The 21,208-nt window shown below is 41.2% G+C and overlaps 1 protein-coding gene across 1 annotated transcript in view; it reads right to left on the reverse strand.

Annotated features, from left to right (window-relative positions):
- Window positions 1-20,850, reverse strand: part of MICU2 (mitochondrial calcium uptake 2) — a 144,529-nt gene extending 123,679 nt beyond the window's left edge. The window contains exon 1 of the mRNA XM_030307776.1: window positions 20,565-20,850. Within this exon, the coding sequence (XP_030163636.1) occupies window positions 20,565-20,774 (210 nt within the window). The 5' untranslated portion in view covers window positions 20,775-20,850. The remainder of the gene's footprint in view (window positions 1-20,564) is intronic.
- Between the last annotated feature and the right edge of the window lie 358 nt (window positions 20,851-21,208).

The following is a 21,208-nucleotide window of genomic DNA, read 5'->3' on the forward strand; positions in this document are numbered from 1 at the left end:
AACCCCATTAACTTATTAAAATATCTTTAGGTAGGTGTGCACTTTGTCATGTGCAACTGCACTAAAGAAGTTCTCACGCAAAAGGAAATAAAGGCCCCTTGGTTCCTGTTATTATAACCACAAATTACTGTATCCTGTTAAGTTCTTCGGTTTTAAAAAATGCCTTCTTGGGAAGAGGAAAGAGGTAAAGCCATTGACAGGTGGGGTAGTGTTAACTGTACCAGAGAATATTGCCTTATTTTTTGCCGATTGTAGAAACCATAGAATCTCAGAAACAGAATGCTCTCAACTGGATTACACCAGCTGCTTCACACTCTCCTGTAAATCTGAATGAATGACCTAATGGATTTCAGGCCTTACCTCATGTTTGGTTTAGGTTTTAACGGATTGTTTCAGCTTTGGCTTGGAGATCACTGACATAGCTTTACGGTGTATTTATGATAACATTTTGCTATCAGAATGTACTGGTAGGAAACGAGCGGGCGATGAGCCAGACATTTTACCAAGCATTGGCAAAGCAGGTAGAGTTTACGAGCAAAGGTACTGGGACGCATGCCACTTGTACTTCTGTTGATGTTTACAAATTAAATCGCCAGTTAAAAAAAGTGATGCATAGATTACACAATAAAAATACACAATACAGAAAAACAAGTCATACACAGATATGGCTATATATTTTGGCAAATTAATTTATTATTCAAGCAAATCACTTAAGACCTGGCAAAGATTTGCCAAAATCTCTCTTTCAGCTTTTACTTTATTCTTTGGACAAATTTCATGAGAAGATATCCACGCTTTTATTTAGTAATTTCTGAGGATACTGTAACAGTGAAGATTTAAAACGATTCCATAATAGAATCTGTTGTATATTGACTGGAAAACCAAACAGACTGTTTGTGTTTTGCTTTAAGCATAAGTAAAGTAGACAACTGCTAAATAAATAAATGGAAGAGAATTTCCCATTTTACTATTTCAAATGCCATTACTTTAAGTACTCAGTCACTTTTCTCCTTCAACTTCTCTACCACGCTTTCTGTCATTTACAACACTTGGGTCAAATGAGGAATCATGAGTTTCTATAACTTAACATGCAAATACAGGAAAGAAGCCGTATAAAACCGTGCCAGTGAATCATACACGAAGTTAGCAGAACTGTTAGCATTTGCCTAGGAAACAGTGAGGTGTGTACTAAACGAAGTTCTCTGGGTACATGTTAAGAAAAATTTTATCTTGACCCTTGAGAATTTTAGAATCTTTTTTTTAAGTTAGGGTTTTTTATTTTTGAGAGGGAGAGAGTGAACAGGGGAGGAGCAGAGAGGGAGAGGGAGAATCCCAAGCAGGTTCCATGCTGTCAGTGTAGAGCCCAACATGGGGCTCGATCCCACCAACTGTGAGATCATGACCTAAGCCAAAACCAAGAGTTGGATGCTTAACCGACCGAGTCACCCAGACGTCCCTGAGAATTTTAGAATCTTATATGAGAAACAAAACCAGTAAAAACCTGTGGTTGATGGTAAGTTGTTACATATGTACTTTAAGGGTAGGCATGGGCAGAACTAGCACTGGGATAATCTTGTTAAAATGTATCTGGTGATAATTTACTCCCGTGTTTTTTACAACCAAGAGAATAACTCTACTTGAATCTCGGGAAGAGTAGGGGACAGAAGAAGAGCAGAGCCTGAAGTGCTGAAATGAGTCAGGCAACCCAGATCTCCAAACATGAATTGCCAGGGAAGTCCCAAAGAGTAACTAACTCTTAATATTTACATACTTGGATGGATTTTGTCACTTTGTTCAGTATAAAATTAATTTCTCAATATTTATGGCTATTGTTTACTTAATTGACGAAATTAAAAATTTTACAAATGTACTACAGATTACCAGTATTAATAACATTCCTGTGAATTTGTAAGTAGAATCCTAAGCTCTGAGAACTTGAATAACCCAACCTACTTCCAGGCCACAGGGTGAAGAGAGGAAACTTGAAGACGCTCCCTCAGACAATGGGCCTTTAAGACTTAAAGGAGAGGGACAGACAAAGGTGTGTGTTCTCTTTATAAAGCTATACACAGGGTAAGCGAGTGTAATAGGGCTAATGGACCATACACTGGGCTGGAAAAGAGAATGCAGAGAGTCAAACAGAAGCAAAGAATTGGTGAAAGGGAAGAGTAATACCATAAATTATCTGACTTGAGGGTAACATCACTGAAAAGCTAGGAGTAACGCACTGAGACATGATAAAAGCAGTGAACTAGAAATAATTTTAGATATAACATTGCAAACATTTCATAATATGAAGAAAGGAGGGACAAGGGACGTATTCTAACACATTAGATCTGGCACAGGCTCTAAGTCCCCACACTACATGGTCACACTTCCTGGTGTCCATAACTCCCTGAAATTATACGTGAAAACGTGTACATGCACTTTGGGGAAGAAAGTATACACCTTTCATCACGTTCTTAAACGGATTCACAACCTATTCAAAGATAAGAAATAAGTGACAATGATGCATCAGCAAATATACGTGATAATATGATAAAATACAATGACTAATAAAATCTTAAAATGCTCCAATTTTGAGTACTGCCCATATTAGAATAGTGTATACAATTAATTAACTTTAAATAACTGAGATGAATATCAGACTCAATCTGTTTTCAACATTTGGCTGTAGGGATCTCTTAAAATTTCAAAGGAAAAAACAAAGCTTCCCAAACAGGACTAAATATAAAATGAGAAACCTATTTTCTAATTCCAGGTCCTTCAAAAATGTCTTACATTTCCCATCAGCTAAACTAGATTTAAATAAAGAATACACAACTGCTGTCTGGCCAGGACAAAGCAGTGTCCTAGAGGACATCTTCACTGTATAACATCATCGTACGTTTTCACTGATGCGGCGCAAAAGCCACTGTAGGGTGCTTTCCCCAAACTAGGCACTACTCTAAATAAGGCACTATCTAGGCACTTAGCACAATAAAAACTTAACAGCTTTTAGCAGAGAAACCACTATATAGAAATATGGATAAGAAGAGACTGGAGAGGAAAGATACAGGGGCAAGAGACAGTCCCCCAAAGGTCAAGGACAGCTCACTTTTACTCTAGTGAGCCATTAACTTTATTTCTATAATATGAAAAAATATTTTGTGAATAATATTGTTTTGCAAAGTTCTGAGAAAAACCTTCTTACTCAAGATATAAAACTCAAAACTTTAATAAATGGCAAGTTTTTTTAAGTCATGGTAAAGGGAAGACAGTTTTTACACTTTCCTTTTTGCCTTTTCTCCTCAATTTTCTGTAACATACATATATTTCAAGAAAACACCCAACATGAGTAATCTTTAAGAATCAAGATACAGCCAACAGCTCCAACTCCCTTCCTAATATATTTGAAGGAATTTCAGTAACCACAATAAAATAGTATTTTGACGGTGTTTCAAGAAGCAATCTTTTCATGATGGTAGTTTACGATGGATTTAATCACTGCCCGGTGGCCAAGTCTACTCTTGAAACTCAAAGTCCTAATTTAAAAACAAAACAGTTGCAGTATTGCATAAATAAGTAAAATCAATTACAAACAAAACATGTTTACTTATAATTAGGTTTTTAAAAAAGTGTGCCTTTGGCTCATATTATACCACTGACTGTCCACTTTCTATTGCCATGGTTTCCTGGTTAAATCCCGATGTCTGCTTATAATCACTTTCCTGGCTCGCCATTAAAGTATCTTACACTTGGCATGTCTACTGGAAGAAACGGGCTTTCCTATTACACCTCGAGAGATGTAGCACTGCTGATCAGATGGTGCTCACCTGTCCACTCTTTTTCCTCTGCAGTATCTGCAGTCACAGCCACGGGACACACACTGAAGCAACACATCAAAGCAGTACTAAGGGGCACCTGGGTGGCCCAGTTGGTTGAGCGTCCAGACTTCGGCCCAGGTCACGGTCTCATGGTTCCTGAATTCGAGCCCCACATCAGGCTCACTGCTGTCAGCCTGTCAGCCCAGAGCCACTTCAGATCCTCTGTCCCTTCTCTCTGTCCCTCCCCCACTTGTGCCCTCTCAAAAATAAATAAACCTAAACATTAAAAAAAAAAAAAAAAAAGGCAGTACTATACCACAACAGCAGTCTCCTAACACGGACTTTAACATCGGAGCAATTCCAAGCATTCCACAACTCCCCAGGACTGTGGGTCTGATCAGGGGAAGAAGCCACAGTAGGGCTCTGACCAAGTTAACTGGAAAATAATTTGTCTTTAAAACATCGTTAATAGTGTGATTTGATCTCTTGGTATTTACACTGCACACATAGAAATCAACCCACTAATAATTTCTTATGTATTATCTTCTAATTGAATACACTAGCAAATGAGAAAAAGGACAGGATATTCCCAAACAGATTTAAAAGTCACTCATATTTTGCTTTGAAATATCTAAAACAATTTATGAAAAAATATTGTACTTTCCTGTTTTAGGTTTTTATCATGTCTAATGTTTATTTGGGGGGGGGAGGGGCAGAGAGAGAGGGAGACAGAAACCGAAGCAGGCTCCAGGCTCCGAGCTGTCAGCACAGAGCCCAACATGGGGCTCAAACTCACACACCGCGAGATCATGACCTGAGCCGAAGTCGGACGCTTAGCCGACTGAGCCACCCAGGAGCCCCTATCATGTCTAATTCAAAAAACGGTTTGCATTACCACGGTAGACACCAGCCAAGTCATGAGGACCAGAAGAGGGAGATGCTTGGAACTCATGTGCCAATAGGAAACACAGGTATAAAGTTTCTAGTACAGAATACATAAATCATACCATATACATGTGGATAAATTTAAGATTTTACAAGGCTGTCTAAATGGCCATCAACTGATGAATGGATAAAGAAATTGTGGTTTATATACACAATGGAATACTACTTGGCCATGAGAAAGAATGAAATCATGGCCTTTTGTAGCAACGTGGATGGAACTGGAGAGTGTTATGCTAAGTGAAATAAGTCATACAGAGGACAGATTCCATATGCTTTCACTCCTATGTGGATCCTGAGAAACTTAACAGAAGACCATGGGGGAGGGGAAGGGGGGGGGAAGTTAGAGAGGGAGGGAGCCAAACCATAAGAGACTCTTAAAAACTGAGAACTGAGGGTTGATAGGGGGGTGGGAGGGAGGAGAGGTGGGTGATGGGTATTGAGGAGGGCACCTGCTGGGATGAGCACTGGGTGTTGTATGGAAACCAATTTGACAATAAATTTCATATTAAAAAAAAGAAAAAAAAAGATTTTACAAGGCTGTATTTCTTAATAGTAATCACAACTTTCATTCTACACATCACACATTCATGGAACTTTCATACCAACAAAAATTTTCCACAAAATTTTCCACAAAAATTTTTTCATGCCAACAAAAATTTTCCACACGGACCAGGCTGTACTTAAATATGTGGTTAAGTATTATTTCTAGAATGAAATTGTTTATAATCTGAAACATTTAACCATCTTATCTCATTCAATCCTATTCAACTTTTAATTCATATATTGCTACTATTGGTGGCTTGAGAGGCGTTTATGCACTGCTGTAACTCATAAAACTCCAAAGGCACAATAACAAGAACATTAATTTGTATACATTATCTACTAGAACATATGTTTGATTGAATAAGAGCATTAGGGATTTTTCACTTGGGTTCAGCTAAACATAACTGCAAAAGGAAGATTAAAATACACTTCTGCTTTGATATACAATTTGTTTTTCTTTCTTTCTTGCCCCCTCCCCCCCCCAGACAAGTACCACAAAAGATTTACAGTAGGATATGTAAGTACTGTCCTCCCATTATTCAAGGAAGGAGAGTAAGACAACCTCTCATTCATGCAGGACAAATAGCTATGCCAAAAGCACAAATTACATCTAATTGCAGGGTATAACTTTGTCATCTTTCTTTCCATAATCTAGCTATTTACACACTTTGATTTTTTACTTCCATTTGGGTTTATTAACATCAAAGCTTTGTCATCACTTATCTGTTTCTAGAGACATTTTTACCTGAGGCAATAAAGAATAAAAATGTCTGCATTCTTGCTTTACTGTTGACTAAAGAAAGCTTTAGTTTTCATTGGGCTTTCAACGTTTCACGGTTATTAAACTCCTGTATGTTGCTGTAAAGTTTACTGCCCTTGGCATACCAATTTTAAACGTACTATCACTAAACCCAAAGCACTGCACACAAATATACTCCAATCCAAGTACACCCCAGTAAGTTCAAGTTTTACCCATTGCTAATGGTATTATTAATGTCTTTTACTCTCTTTTCACAAAAATAATCACCACAAATGTAGTCAGACAACCTAGAATGAAAGAAAGCAACACCAATTTTTTTATGAATTGAGTAGGGTTGTCACAGCAAGTTAAAACAGCTCCACTGTATTAATTACATTATTGGGGTTTGTAAATTATTCACTGATATATGATAGAAATGCATTGCATTTAATGAAACTTGCAAATTCACTTCTCAATATATATTTTTGACTGTTTAAACATGATCTATGTTCCTTGCTTTTATTTAAAATTTGTGACCATTTGTTTTAGTCAGGTTGTACACACAAAATGTAAAATACGAGTTCAAATGTGAATTTAAATATTATCAAAGGAAAACAAAACATCTTTGGTGTTCTCTTACTATTTTAGACTTTAATATTTTAAAATTTAATGCCATGATGCAGTATACTACTTACACTAAAATCATAATACCGAGTTTTCTTCAAAATAACTTATCAGGTATTCCTTTTAGCCACACTGGAAAAACCCACTAAGAGAAAGCCATTAGAGTTTTGTGGCAAATTAGTCCTGTATTCACCATGACTGTGGTTGCTAAGCTCTCCTTCTTCATGAACTCGGTTATGCCCTCCCCATTGTCTCTAGGGGTTTTTCTCTCCTGTAGCAGTTAGTACAGATCCCTCTGACATGGCCCATCTTTCCAGAGCCGTTCACAATCAGGCTCTTTTTGCCTGTTTTTTCATAGAAGGAAAGTGGGAATTCGGTCTATAGCCAGCTTCTAGGTCTAACCAAACCCTTTGCTTTCACTCCTGTTACAACAGAAGAATCTTTTTTTGCTGTCAAAGTCCAACCTTTCTACTTGTGGTCTTGACTCCACACAACTTCCCTTCTCAAAAGACTTCAACCTATAATTATCCCTCACAGATCTGTAAACAATTTTTGCCTCCCTATTATGTCATCCTATCAGCATTCAAATCTCATCTACTGTCTCACATCTGAAAACAAAAACAAAACCTGACCTTGGTCTCATATCTTGTGTCTTTTTTTTTTTCCTTTCCAAGATTTTATTTAAATTCAAGTTAGTTAATATATAGTGTAGTGTTGGTTTCAGGAGAATTCAGTGATTCATCAATTCCGCGTAACACCCAGTGCTCCTCACAAAGAGTGCCCTCCTTCGTGCCTGTCACCCGTTTAGCCCTTCCCCCCACTCCCCTCCCCTCCAGCAACCTTCAGTTTGTTCTCCATAGTTAAGAGTCTCTTATGGTTTGACTCCCTCTGCCTTTATTTTATTTTTCCTTCTCTTTTCCTATGTTCATCTGTCTTATTTCTTAAATTCCACATGTGAGTGAAATCATACGGTATTTGTCTTTCTCTGACTTATTTTGCTTAGCATAATACACTCTAGTTCCAACCAAGTTGATGCAAATGGCAAGATTTCGTTCTTCATGAAGGTTAATATTCCATTTATATATATGCCACACCTTCTTTACCCATTCATCTGTTGATGGACATTTGGGCTCTTTCCATGATTTGGCTGTTGTTAATAGTGCTGCTATAAACATTGGGGTGCATGTGCCCCTTCTCATCATACACAAAAATAAATTCAAGATGGATGAAAGACCTAAATGGGAGACAAGAAACCATCAAAACCCTAGAGGAGAGAACACAGGCAGTAACCTCTTTGACCTTGGCTGTAGCAACTTCTTACCAGACACATCTCCAGAGGCAAGGAAAACAAAAGCAAAAACGAACTATTGCGGACTTCTTCAAGATAAAAAGCTTCTGAACAGCGGAGGAAACAATCAACAAAACTAAAAGGCAGCCTACATCATGGGAGAAGATCTCTGCAAATGACGTATTGGATAAAGGGCTAGTATCCAAAATCTTTAAAGAACTTATCAAATTCAACATCCCAAAAATAAATAATCCAGTTAAGAAATGGGCAGAAGACACGAATATACACTTCTCCAAAGAAGACATACAAATGGCTAACAGACACATGAAAAATGCTCAACATCAGTCATCATCAGGAAAACACAAATCAAAACCACAATGAGGTACCACCTCACACCTGTCAGAGTATCTTCTTGAATATCCTTTAGAGCAGCACTTCTAGAAAGAAGTATCTCTATTCATATCCTTTGTTTCCTTCCTTAACCATCTCTTCTTAATACATTCCAATTAAATTTCTCCCCCCAGTATTTCACTGAAATTCCTCTTGTCAAAGTCACCAACACCTTCCCAACTGCCACACCCAAAGCCCAACTATGTGTTCTCATCATCTCAGCAGCAGCAGACTTAAGTGGGCACTCCCTCCTTGAAAGATTTTTCTCAAGACTAAACCATAGGGGTGCCTGGGTGGCTCAGTAGGTTAAGCATCCGACTTCGGCTCAGGTCATGATCTCACGGTTTGGGAGTTCGAGCCCCGCGCACTGGGCTCTGTGCTGACAGCTCAGAGCCTGGAGCCTGCTTTGGATTCTGTCTCCTCCTCTCTGCTCCTCCCCTGCTCGCACTCTCTCAAAAATAAATAAACATTAAAAAAGACTAAACTGTAAAGGTAAACCCATCTAATATTTTCTGGCTATGCAAATATTCCTCTTTGAATTATAAAAAACTGCCATATGAAACTTCTTGCTATACTTATTACTATAACGATGCTACAGTGTTCTCTTTGTGAAACAGGAGAAGATAACTGTCCTGTTCCCAGATTTAGTTGTTTCTAAACAACTGACTACTATGAAGCATATAACTGGCCTGTTCCCCTCTTTGAGCTTGTTGCTAAATTTAAAATCAAATTTGTGATTAACCACAAGTATAACACAAGATCTTATAGCATTACTTTAGTCTTTTCTATAGTTTCATCTTGTATCTACTATTTTTCTCTCCATTTAAAAATTATTACTCACAACAGCATTTTTCTAAGCCATTTAAAATTATTTCAGTATCAAGCTCAGCATAAACATACAAATATAGTTGAAAAAAAAAAAACCAACAATGACAGCATTAAAGTCAGTGGGGGAAGACACCCACTTTTGTCTTCCTGGAAGTTGCTTTTTTCCAGGCATCCACTTCCCTCTTTCCTTCTGACATTTCAGAAACTATCCCTTACTGCATCCCAGGCAAGGTGTTGTTTTGTGTTATTTATGCTACAAGTCCTCTCCTTTTAGATCCGTTAATCAAGAATTGGCTTCCTCCTTCCCCTTGGTCAGGTGTGAGGGGAGCAGGCGTGGCAGGCCCAAGGCCTATCTTCCAGGAGATCGGTTACATACAGGCAGACCCATTACTCAAATACAGATCTTCCTCCACTTATGATGCAGTGAGGTCCCAAAAAATCCCACTGTAAGCTGAAAATATCCTAAGTCAAAAATGAGCACCTGGGTGGCTCAGTCCGTTAAGCGTTTGACTTCGGCTGAGGTCATGATCTTGTGGTCTGTGAGTTCGAGCCCCGCGTCGGGCTCCGTGCTGACAGCTGAGCCTGGAGCCTGCTTCGGAGTCTGTGTCTCCCTCCGCCCTTCCCCTGCTCATGCTCTCTCACTGTCTCTTGAAAATAAATAATGTTAAAGAAAAATTTTTAAAAAAAATTGAGACATAATTGACATGTAACATATGGTTTCAGGTGTACAAGATAATGCTTTGTTGTCTGTACACACGCTGATATGATCACCACCATGAGTCTCGTTAGCAACCATCACCACACAGGAACAATGTTTTTCTCTTCCGATGAGAACTTTTAAGAACTACTCCCTTAGCAACCTTCAAACGTAGGATACGGTATTATCAACTACAGTCACCATGATGTACATCCCCAGGACATCTTTTTGTAACTGGAGGTCTACCCCTTCTGGCCACCTTCGACCATGTAAGAGACTAATAATTAAACCGACGTTTAATTATTAAGGTGAATGGAGTTTCGGCGAGTCTTGCATCTTGATTTGTTTGTTTGGTTTTTTTTTTTAGATTCAAAGAAGCCAAACTTAGAATTGCACTCTGGGAAGCATTTTGCTTTCTCCCAACATGAAGTCACCTAAATCAAATTTATTAAGTAATATCAAATCTGGCATTTATAATAAATTTATACAACAGAATTAACTATAGAAATAATTATGTGAAAATTAATGTAACACATCAACAAAGTTTTATAATGTGAGACAGTGGGTGGAATATGATATTCGGCCGTATTCTTTTTTCCTCGACAACACCTCCAAACCCACATTCTAGGTAGGTTATAAAAATAAGTGAAATATAGGGGCGCCCGGGTGGCTCAGTCGGTTGAGCGTCCGACTTCGGCTCAGGTCATGATCTCACAGCTCGTGGGTTCGAGCCCTGCAACGGGCTCTGTGCTGACAGCTTGGAGCCTGGCGCCTGCTTCGGATTCTGTGTCTCCCTCTCTCTCTGCCCCTCCCTTGCTTGTGCTCTGTCTCTGTCTTTCAAAAATGAATAAACATAAAAAAATGAAAAAAAAGTAAGTGAACTATAAAAAGACCAAAGACTTTTAAGGCAATCTTGATACCTATTTAGGAAGATCCTGTAATAATATTTGCTAATCTTCAAATTATGTTAGTCTACCATGATTTGACCCCAGTGACAAATCAGCATCTTCTTCTGACCCCTCTTGGCCTGTTCTGCCTTTTTTTCCTGCCCTAAGTATCACTTTCTGATCTGAGGGAAACTGTGCTTTCATGTTTCTTTGAGAGGTATTTCTATGCCCATGATTTCTCTTCTAAAGACTAAGGTTTTATCAAAAAATGAATGTATCTCAATTTAAGTGATAAAAATGTGGACAAATTCTCACAGGAGGGGGGAGCTGGTTGGCTCGGTCGGTTGAGCCCGACCGACTCTTGGTTTCAGCTCAGGTCAGGGACTCACAGCGCATGAGTTTGCAAAGAGCCTGCTTCGGACATTCTCTCTCTCTCTCTCTCTCAAAATAAATAAATAAAACTTTAAAAGTACAATAAAAAAAATTCTCACAATAACAGGCAATGACATCTAGGCCATGACTGCCACCTGGACAAAAGGGATTATAAAACACCACTGACTCTAAAATGTATCCCAATTTCAGATACGTTAAAATGTAAAAAAAAAAAAAAAAAAAAAAAAAAAAAAAAGTGTCCTAGACAGAATGAAATACAATATAAGTACCAGAGTGCTGACACTCTAATTCCACTTTAATAAGGATTTTTAAAGTTATTAGATATTTTAACAAATTAAATGCTATGAGTCAGAATATAAAAAATAGTTTCTGAGCTTAAAGGCTAACGTTGTTAGACTAGACACTAGATTTTCTCATAAGAAAATGCAAATGCTAATTGAAGGCACAAACAAAACATTATGAAAAGTTAAGGAAAGGAGGTATTAAAGTAGGCTTCAAGATCATCATCTCCATGGATATAATTAGGATAGCCAGAAGGAGGGATTCCTAATGATTAACAGGAACTGATAAAACAGAAACTACTAATTATCATGGATGTCAAAATTTGAAAATTAAAGGCATGAAAAACCAGACTGTTCTGAGAAAGTTAAAAGTTTCTAAGAGCTAATGCTGTTTTGTACTGCAAATTGCTAAAAGATTAATATTGCTGCAGTCTACCTTAAACCATTGAAAATGCTCTACCACAAATCTAAGGTGAGGTAGGATTAAAAGGCAAAATATCATTCCAGAAATATAGGTCAAGATTACTAAATGGGATCTAAACAAAAAATCACATCCACACACACATCACTTCTAAGATATGTTCATGTGTAAGGCATTTCATCATGCATGAAATGCATTCATATTCATATGAATCCATCTTCAAAGTGTTTTTTTGGGGTGCCTGGGTGGCTTAGTCAGTCAGGCATCCAACTTCAGCTCAGGTCATGATCTCACAGTTCATGACTTCGAGCCCCGCGTCAGGGTCTCTGCTGTCAGCACAGAACCGACTTCAGATCCTCTGTTCCCCCCTCTCTCTGCCCCTCCCCTGCTCATGTGCACTCTCTTCTCAAAACAAAACGTTTCTTTCTTCTAATTTCTTTTTACTTAAATAAAAGCAAGCAAATTAAAACATCAAGAGAGGAAAATGTATTTAAAAAAACGTCAATAAAGAGAAATGAGAATTATTGAGAAATAAATTAATGAGAAATCATTAAAATCAGACCTGACAACTAAATCATAATCGCAATTACGCAAGAAAACAACACATGACCTCAATGTACACAATAACTTCTCCCCTGAGAAGATCAAGGTGATTCTCCCACACAACAAGCCACATTTTTCATAAACCCTGAAACTATAAGTTTCTTACAGTATGGTTTTAAAATGTGTATTTTCTGAACTGCAACACCAATTTCTGGTCCACAAGACTGGTTTTCATATTGGTAATCTTCTCATTAAAAATATAAGCTTTATTGGAAAACTCAAGGGCGTTATAATACCTCATGTATGCCGAACTCTAAAAAGATGACTAGTTTAACAATCTAAGATTGTTTTCAAGTTTTAGTAGCAGAGTACTGCCTTCTACGTAGAAGGCAGATATAAAAGGCATCTCTGAAAGGCTGCCCGTTTGATTCTCTTCTGGGTCTTGAGAAGTCTCTCTGATAGAAAGCGGCTAGAAGCCATAGCTCCCAGAGTCAGACCAAATACTAACTGCACTGTGTCCAGGGCTCCTGAAACAAAATGCCACAAACTGAGTGGTTTAAATACCAGAAATTTATTGTGTCACAGGTCTGGAGGCCAGAAGCCTGAGGTGGAGGGGTCCACAGGCCATGCTCCCTCTGAAGGCATTTCTCCAGCTTGTGCCGGCACCATTCCGGTCTCCACATGACGTTCTCCCTTTGTGTGCACCTAAATTTCCCCCTTTTCATAAGGACATACTGTATCAGGGTCCCAACCTACTCCAATACGACCTCTTCTTGATTTTAACTAATTAAATCTACAACAATCCTGGTTCCAAATAAGGTCTGAGGTAATGGAGGTCAGGACTTCAACATGTGCATCTTGCGGGGACACAGTTCAACTCAAGAGTCCACCCTACGGGCCTCCAAAATTCACGTGCTTTCACGTGCAAAATGCACCCTCCTCATCCTTGACCTCCTCCAAAGTTCCAATCAGCCCAGCAGCCACCTTAAGTCCAACGTCTTATCTAAATACCATCAACTAAGTCCTAAATCTCATCATGTAAATTCTCCCAATCACTTCTGGGTGAGACTCAGGGTATGACTTTCTTGGGGTGAAAGCCTACTTGTTCTGTAAACCTATGAAACTAGTCAAGTTATGTTTTCAAAATACAACGAGGGGACACACACAGGACAGACTTCACCATTTGAAAAGAGAGATGCAAGACATGGGTCCCAGGCATGTCTGAAATTTAGAGCAAACCGGATTTTACGGTTTGAGAATAATCCTCTGTGGCTGGGTGCTTTGTGCTTCCGAAATTGTTCTGGTCTTTTCTGGAAAGATAACACGTCTGCAGCTGGACAGCTCCATCAACCTGTTTCTTGCCTGTGCCTGGAGAACTGGAGAAGTCCTTCTTTTCACTTCATCGCTCTCTGCTCCCTTCAGTCTAACCCTGGCAGCCTTTTTGCTAAGCTGGTTGACTGGATTCTGGAGTAACGCACGTAATCTCGTCAGCAAATGGTTGTCGAGCCACATCCTTAGTTTTCTCTGCAGAGCGTCCTTCTCATTTGTTTACAATCTAGACCTGCCCACAGCTTTCCAAATCTTCAAGTTCCGGTCCTTTTGTGTAATAATTTCTTCCTTAATTTCTTTCTCTCTCTTCTCAAATTTTACTACGTACAGCAAGGAGAAACTGGACCATGACTTCGACTCTCTGCTAGAAATCTGCTCAACTGAATATCCAATTTTATCGCTCACAATTTCTACTTGTCCCAAAATAGTAGAACACGATTTGGCCAAGTGCCACTTTATCACAGGAACTGCCTCTGCTCCAGTTTCCATTACCGTGTTCCTCTCTCCATCTGAGACCTCACCAGAAGCACCCATGGCATTCACATTTGTAGCAACAGTCTCTGCAAGGCGATCTAGGCCACTGCCGTCACGTGCCCCAAAACTCTTCCTGCCTCTACCCAGTAACCAATTCCGAGGCCACTTCCACGCTTCCAGATACTTGTTACAGCAGCATCCTAATCACCAGTCCCCAAATCTGTGGGTTCTCCAGAGAATGGGACCAATAAGATATTCATATATCCTATACGTATAAAGGGAAAAAGAGAGACAGAGGGAGTGAGGGGTTTATTTTAAGGAATTAGTTCATGAGATTGTGGGCAACAGCAAATCAAAAACCTGTGGGGCAGGCTAGAATTTCTGGTAAGAGACTGGAAATTCAGGCAAGGTTTCTATGTTGCCTGCGGGAGATCAAATTCTTTCTGAGGAAACCTCAGCTTTGTTCTTAAGGCGTCCACTGATTGGATTACATTCCACACTATGGAGAGTAATCTGCTTTACTGAACAGTCTACTGATTTAAATGTGAATCACATCTAAAAAAACCCCTCCACAGTAATATCTAGACTAATGTTTAACCAAACAACTGAGCACCATAGCCTTGCCAAGTTGACACATAAAATTAATGATCACTCTGACCTCACTAATTTTCTTGCCATCATTATTGTTATCAGTCTCAATAATATAAACATGACAATTTCAACAATGTTCGTAACTTCTTTATTTTTTTGACTACAATGAAAATATTCCTTTTTTAGTTTGTTTATTTATTTTGAGAGAGAGCCCGTTAGGGGGAGGGGCAAAGAGAGGGAAAGAGAATCCCAAGCAGGCTCAGCACTGTCAGCATGGAGCCTGACACGGGGCTTGATCCCACAGAACCGCCAGATCATGACCTGAGCCCGAACCAAGAGTCAGATGCTTAACTGACTGAGCCACCCAAGCACCCCTACAATGAAAATATTCTAAACCTTAATTACTGGTTTCCATAATACCAGGAATGTTACAAAGAGAAATAATTAATTCCATGAGAAATCTCTCTCTGGTGGAGAAGGGTGTACCTTGCAACCTTGGAAATGTACATCGAACAAACACCTTTTAAGCGCCAGGCCCTAAGTTCAGCACTAGAGAGACAACATGTGAGAAAAGCTCACTTTGCTCAGTTCTTTTACTCCTTGATAACAACTGAAGAAACACAAAGGACACGCTGGACCGTACCGAGTGCCCACGTATCCTCACCAACGCATAGAACGCCAATATGCAATCCACCTGGTACCATTCGTAACGAGTGGTCAAATGGAGGTTTTCCTGTCCCTTGAAACCTGGGTCAAACACTCTTGAACTCCACAGGAGTCATCGATTGTCTCAGCGCCTAATCTACCCTCCTCTGTCCTGCTTTGTGATGCTGGAACAGAACCCCCTGCAGACTTTTCCCCTTGGTTGGCTAGAACAGTTTTAATCTCAGTCAACAGAGAGCACTGGAGTGACATTGCAAGAAAGCGGAGGCCGGAAGCCTTCTGCCTCTTTTACTCTGAGCTGGAGCCCAGCAGCCCTCATAGACCAGCCAGGGCCAATTCCAATCAACTCCAGTAGGCAGGTGCAGTAGCTCTGGCTATGCCGTACTCAGGCCAGACGCTTCCCGGCAGGTGGGCAGCTTCCCAACAGCTCTACAGGCGGACTCCGTGGCCGCTCTTGTGGGGGGTGGCATCAGGCCAACACACAACCCACCAGGCCACCTCTGACGGGCACTGAGGAGGGCACCTGTTGGGATGAGCTCTGCGTGTTGTACGGAAACCAATTTGACAATAAAGTTCATATTAAAAAAAAAAAAAAGAGTAGCTCCAGGTGCTACTTCTGCGGGAGCTCTGGCCACGCCCTCGGGCCACATCCCTCATTCAGTGGGTTGAATCTAGAGACCAGTTCCAGCCCCCATACCCCTCCCAGCAACGACAAGCTTCTTCCAAAGACTGGCTCTGGCCTGTGCCATCCGGCCAGAGCTACCAATAGTGGTCTTTATATTTTTGTGGTAGCCAAGTCCTCTTCAAAGAGGCTAAATCTCAGCTCAAGCCCTCAGGGTTGGAGGGGAGTTTTCCCAAATCCTTAGTTCCTTCTTCACTGTCTAGTCTCCTTTCACTTACAGGTAGTAGCTACTTTTTGACACCTGCTACTTCCGGACCTCTTAAAGTCCTTCTTTTCTCTTTTAGCAGTCAACCTTCTTTTACCAGGTCATTCTTTATATTAAATGTCGCCTTTCAAATAACTGGTTTAAGTTTCTGTCTCCTAACTGGACCCTCACAGAGATAAATCCTACCTTTAATTTTAATCGTTAACTGTTCAAAACCATTCCAGGAATTAATATATTAATATTAAAATGTTCATACTACCAGGGCACCTGGGTAGCTCAGTTAAGTATGCGACTCTTGATTTCAGCTCAGGTCTTGATTTCAGGGTCATGCGTTCAAGCCCTGGGTTGGGCTTTGAGCTGGGAGTAAAGCCTACTTAAAAAAAAAAACGTCCATAGTACCCAAGTGATTTACAGATTCAATGTAATCCCTATCAAAAATCCCAGTGGCATTCTTTACAGAAATGGAAAAAAAATGCTGAAGTTCATATGGAACTACAAAAGATTCTGAAAAGTCAAAACAATCTTGACCAAGAAGAACAAACCTGGAGGCATCACACTTACTGATTTCAAGAAATACTACAATGCATAGTAATCAAAAAAAAATGTGATAGTCCCATAAAAATAGACATATGGAACAGAATAGAGCCCCAAAATAAGAATACACGATGGGAAAGGACAGTCTCTTCAACAAATGGTATTAGGAAAATTGGATATTTGTATGCAGAAAAATGAAACTGGATGCTTATCTCACATCATACACGAAAATTAACCACAGTGGATTAAAGACTTAAACGTAAGATCCCAAACAGTAGAACTACTAGAGGAAAACATAGGGAAAAACGCTTCTTGACAGTGGTCTGGGTGATGATTTTCTGGATATGTGACCAAAAGCACAGGCAACAAAAGCAAAAATTATCATGTGGGATTGCATCAAACGTGAAAACACAAAAACAAAAAAGCTTATGCAGAGTGAGGCACCTGGGTGGCTTAGTTGGTTAAGCATCCGACTCTTGATTTTGGCTCAGGGCATGATCTCAATAATGGTCGTGAGGTTGAGACCTGCATTGGGGCTCTGCACTAACAGTGAAGAGTTTGCTTAGGATTCTCCCTCTCCCTCTGCTCCCCTCCCACCCCTGCTTATGCAAGTGCTTGCTCTGTCTCAAAAAAAAAAAAAAAAAAAAAAAGCTTATAAAGAGCAAAGAGAAACCACGGACTGAAAGACAACCTACAGAATGGGAGAAAATTTTTGCAAACCATACATCTGATAAGACGTTAATAACCAAAATATAAATGGAACTCAAACTAAATGACCGTAGAAATAAATAAAATAACCAGATTAAAAAATGGGCAAAGGACGTGAACAGACATTTTTGGAGACATACAAAAGACAAACATGTATATGAAAAGGTGCTCAACATCATGAATCATCAGGAAAATGCAAATCAAAACTTCTACAAGGTATCACCTCACATCTGTCAGAATAGCTATTACCAAAAAGACAAAAGATAACAAGTCATGAAAAGGAGGTGAAGAAAAGAAAACCCTTCTACACTGTTGGCTAGGAAAGTAAATTGGGACAGGCATTATGCAAAACAATACAGAGGGTCCTTAGGACATTAAAAATAGAACTACCACATGGTCCCGCAGTACTACTTCTGGGTACGTACCTAAAGGAAATGAAATCAGTATTGTGAAGACATATCTGCACTCCCAAATTCATTGCAGCATTATTTACAATAACCAACTGCCCATCAATGGCTGAAAGGAAAAGATGCGACGTGCATGTACACACACACACACACACACACACACACACACACACACACAGGAATATTATTCAGCCTTGAAAAAGGAAATCTTGTTACCCAACAATAAGGATGAGAATGGAAGATATGCTAAGTGAAATAAGCCAGGTACAGAAAGACGAATGCTACATGGTCTCACTTATATGTGAAATCTAAAATAGTTGAATAGAAGAACAGAGCAGAATGGTGGTTGCCCGAGGTTGGGGGAAATGGGAAGATGTTGGTCACAGGATAATAGTTTCGGTTAAACAAGATGAATAAGTCCTAGAGATCTAACAAACACTATGGTGACTGCAATTAACAATGCTGTTATTATATACTAGAAATTTGTTTTAGGATAAATCTTAAGTGTTCTCATCACACACATACTCTGTGGTAACCAGGTGAGGTGATGGGTATGTTAATTAACTTGTTACGGTGACCATTTCACAATGTATTAAAAAAACCATCAAGTTGTACACCTTAGGGGTGCCTGGGTGGCTTCACTGGTTAAGCCTTGACTTCGGCTCAGATCATGATCTTGCGGCTCGTGGGTTCGAGCCCCGTGTCAGGCTCTGTGCTGACAGCTCAGAGACTGGAGACTTGCTCCGGATTCTGTGTCTCCCTCTCTCTCTCCGCCCCTCTTGGGCTCATGCTCTGTCTCTCTCAAAAATAAATAAATGTTTAAAAAAAAAAAGGAAGTGAATCACTTTTACTGGAAGGTGTATCTGAGTAGTGATGGGTTAGAGTATTACCACAACGGGCTTTGAGTATCAAAATTTTCTAATGTGGATTTTATCCTAGGCAGAATGGGGCACCAATGGTTACTGAAGAAGGGTACGCTCTGCGGTTAAAAAGTCATTCTTTGTAAGATTAACCCAAAGGTTGCAAACAGAATGAAATAAGAGACTGAGAACAGAGAGAGGGGTGCCTGGGTGGCTCAGTCATTTAAGCATCTGACTTCAGCTCAGGTCACGATCTCACAGTTCATGAGTTCGAGCCCTGCGTTGGGCTCTGTGCTGACAGCTCAGAGCCTGCAGCCTGTTAAGGATTCTGTCTCCCTCTCTTTCTCTCTGCCCCTTTTCCGCTCAAGCTCTGTCTCTGTGTCAAAAATAAACATTAAAAAAAAATTTAAAAAAAAGAGCTGAGAACAGAGAGAAACCAATGATGAATAATAAATTGAATCCTTGGCACCAGAAGAACTAACAAAAATGCCATAAAATACCACAAGACAGATCCTCCCACCTATGATCAGAAATGGTAAGAGGATAGGAAAGTTATTGAACCTGTTATCCATATGGCATCTTAAATTAATACAAGTCAAAATATCATTTATCAATGCTTAATTTTAATTCACAAGGCCTGTCTTCCTCTCTTTCTTAGTATCTGACCGTTCTTTGGGTTTTTCATTAGAAAGGTAAAATGTAGGGGTGCGTGGGTGGCTCAGTCGTGATCTCACGGTTCCTGAGTTTGAGCCCCGCATCGGGCTCTGTGCTGACAGCTCAGAGCCTGGAGCCTGCTTACGATTCTGTGTCACCCCCTCTCTCTGCCCACCCCCAAACCGCCCCCCTCTGTCTCTCTCTCAAAAATAAATGAACATTAAAAAAATTTTTTTAAACAGAAGAGACCCTTAAAAAAAAGATACCAGGTAAACCTAACAAAGAATACGATTTCTAATTTTCAAAGCAACGCATACACTAAAACTTATTAAAAGTACATAAAATATCTAAGAAGCAGTACTTTTTCAACTATTTTACCGGGCAGTTTTACACTGAAGTAGGGAACTTTGTCCCTTGAACGTGGAGGTGTCAGAAGAAACGTCTTTCGCTTAGTACTTAGAGTCTACCGAAGATTAAGGTTCATAATCATGTAATACTGTTCCCCAGAGGTGATGATAAAATCTGGAAATCATCAACCTGCTAATTTTTATGGTTGGCACTTTTACGGTTAAAAAAAAAAAAAGTCATCTATTAGGACAACTTCACCACGCTACGCAGAGAACCAGTCGCAAAGGATTTAGTTACAAAGGTTAACAAAGGTACGTGTGGGGTGAGTCCCTGGAAACACACCCCCTGAACCTGTGAGCAACACCAGCAAGAAGGGAGGGAGCGCGGGCAAGGTGTAGTGAGAAATCCACAAACCAAGACACGCCCACACCCATCGTCTCTATTCGCGTCTCGCGCTTTAGGTGTCCGTGCGGCTTTCGCGGGATTCCCCCCGCAGGGGCTGAGCGGCCGGTCGTCGGCCTCGATGCCCTCGGGCGCGCGCGGCGGCGGGGGCCGCGGCTGGAAAGGAGCGCCTCCCACCCGTCCGGGGCCTTCCGCGGCGGCGCCCCTAACGTTGACTCCGGAAGAGGAGCCGGGGCCGCCCGCGGCAGCCCCCACTCTCCACCGCCGGGAGTCCGAGGAGGGAGGAGCTTGGTGGGGTTGGCGAAAAGGACCGGTCCCGTACCTGCGCTAAGACGGTGAGCCTGCCTTCGGGCGCCGCGACGTTCACGCGGCCGTGGTACCATGCCACTCCTGTGCCTGCCAGGGCCGCGCCGGCCACTGCCGCCGCCAAGGGGCTGGGGCCCGGCAAGGCCCGCCGGCCGGCGGAGAGCCCACGCCGCAGTCGGCCGCCCCAGGCCGTCAGCCGAGCGCTTCTTACCGCAGCCGCCGCCATCTTTGCGGAAGCGCCCCATCCATCACCGAGTCCCGGGCCGCCGCCGCCGCCTCGTCGCACGACTCGAGAACTCCCGCGCGGCCACGGGTCTCGCGAGAGCCGCACGGCCTCCGTCCAGCCTCCGGAGCCTGCGTTCCGCGGGCGGCTGCGGCCGCGCAGCTCGGAGCGGCGGCAGGGGAGCGTGTGCGAGGGAGCCGGGTACCTGGAAAGGGGTCCGAACAGAACCCCAAGTGGCCTCCGCAGTCGAGAACGAGATAGCTCCCCTGTTGTGTAGGGAGGTCCTACGACTTTCGTAAGGAAAACGTGTCATTCACTAGGGAGAAGCCGCTGTTTGGTAGGCGCTGCGGGCTTGAGGGGAAAGCACGGACGGGTGAGCCGGGCACTGCGGACAATAACTGTGATCGAGTGTGTGGTTTGCCTTTCCGATGGGCCTG

Source organism: Lynx canadensis, chromosome A1 (assembly GCF_007474595.2).
Source record: "Lynx canadensis isolate LIC74 chromosome A1, mLynCan4.pri.v2, whole genome shotgun sequence".
NCBI lineage: Eukaryota > Metazoa > Chordata > Mammalia > Carnivora > Felidae > Lynx > Lynx canadensis.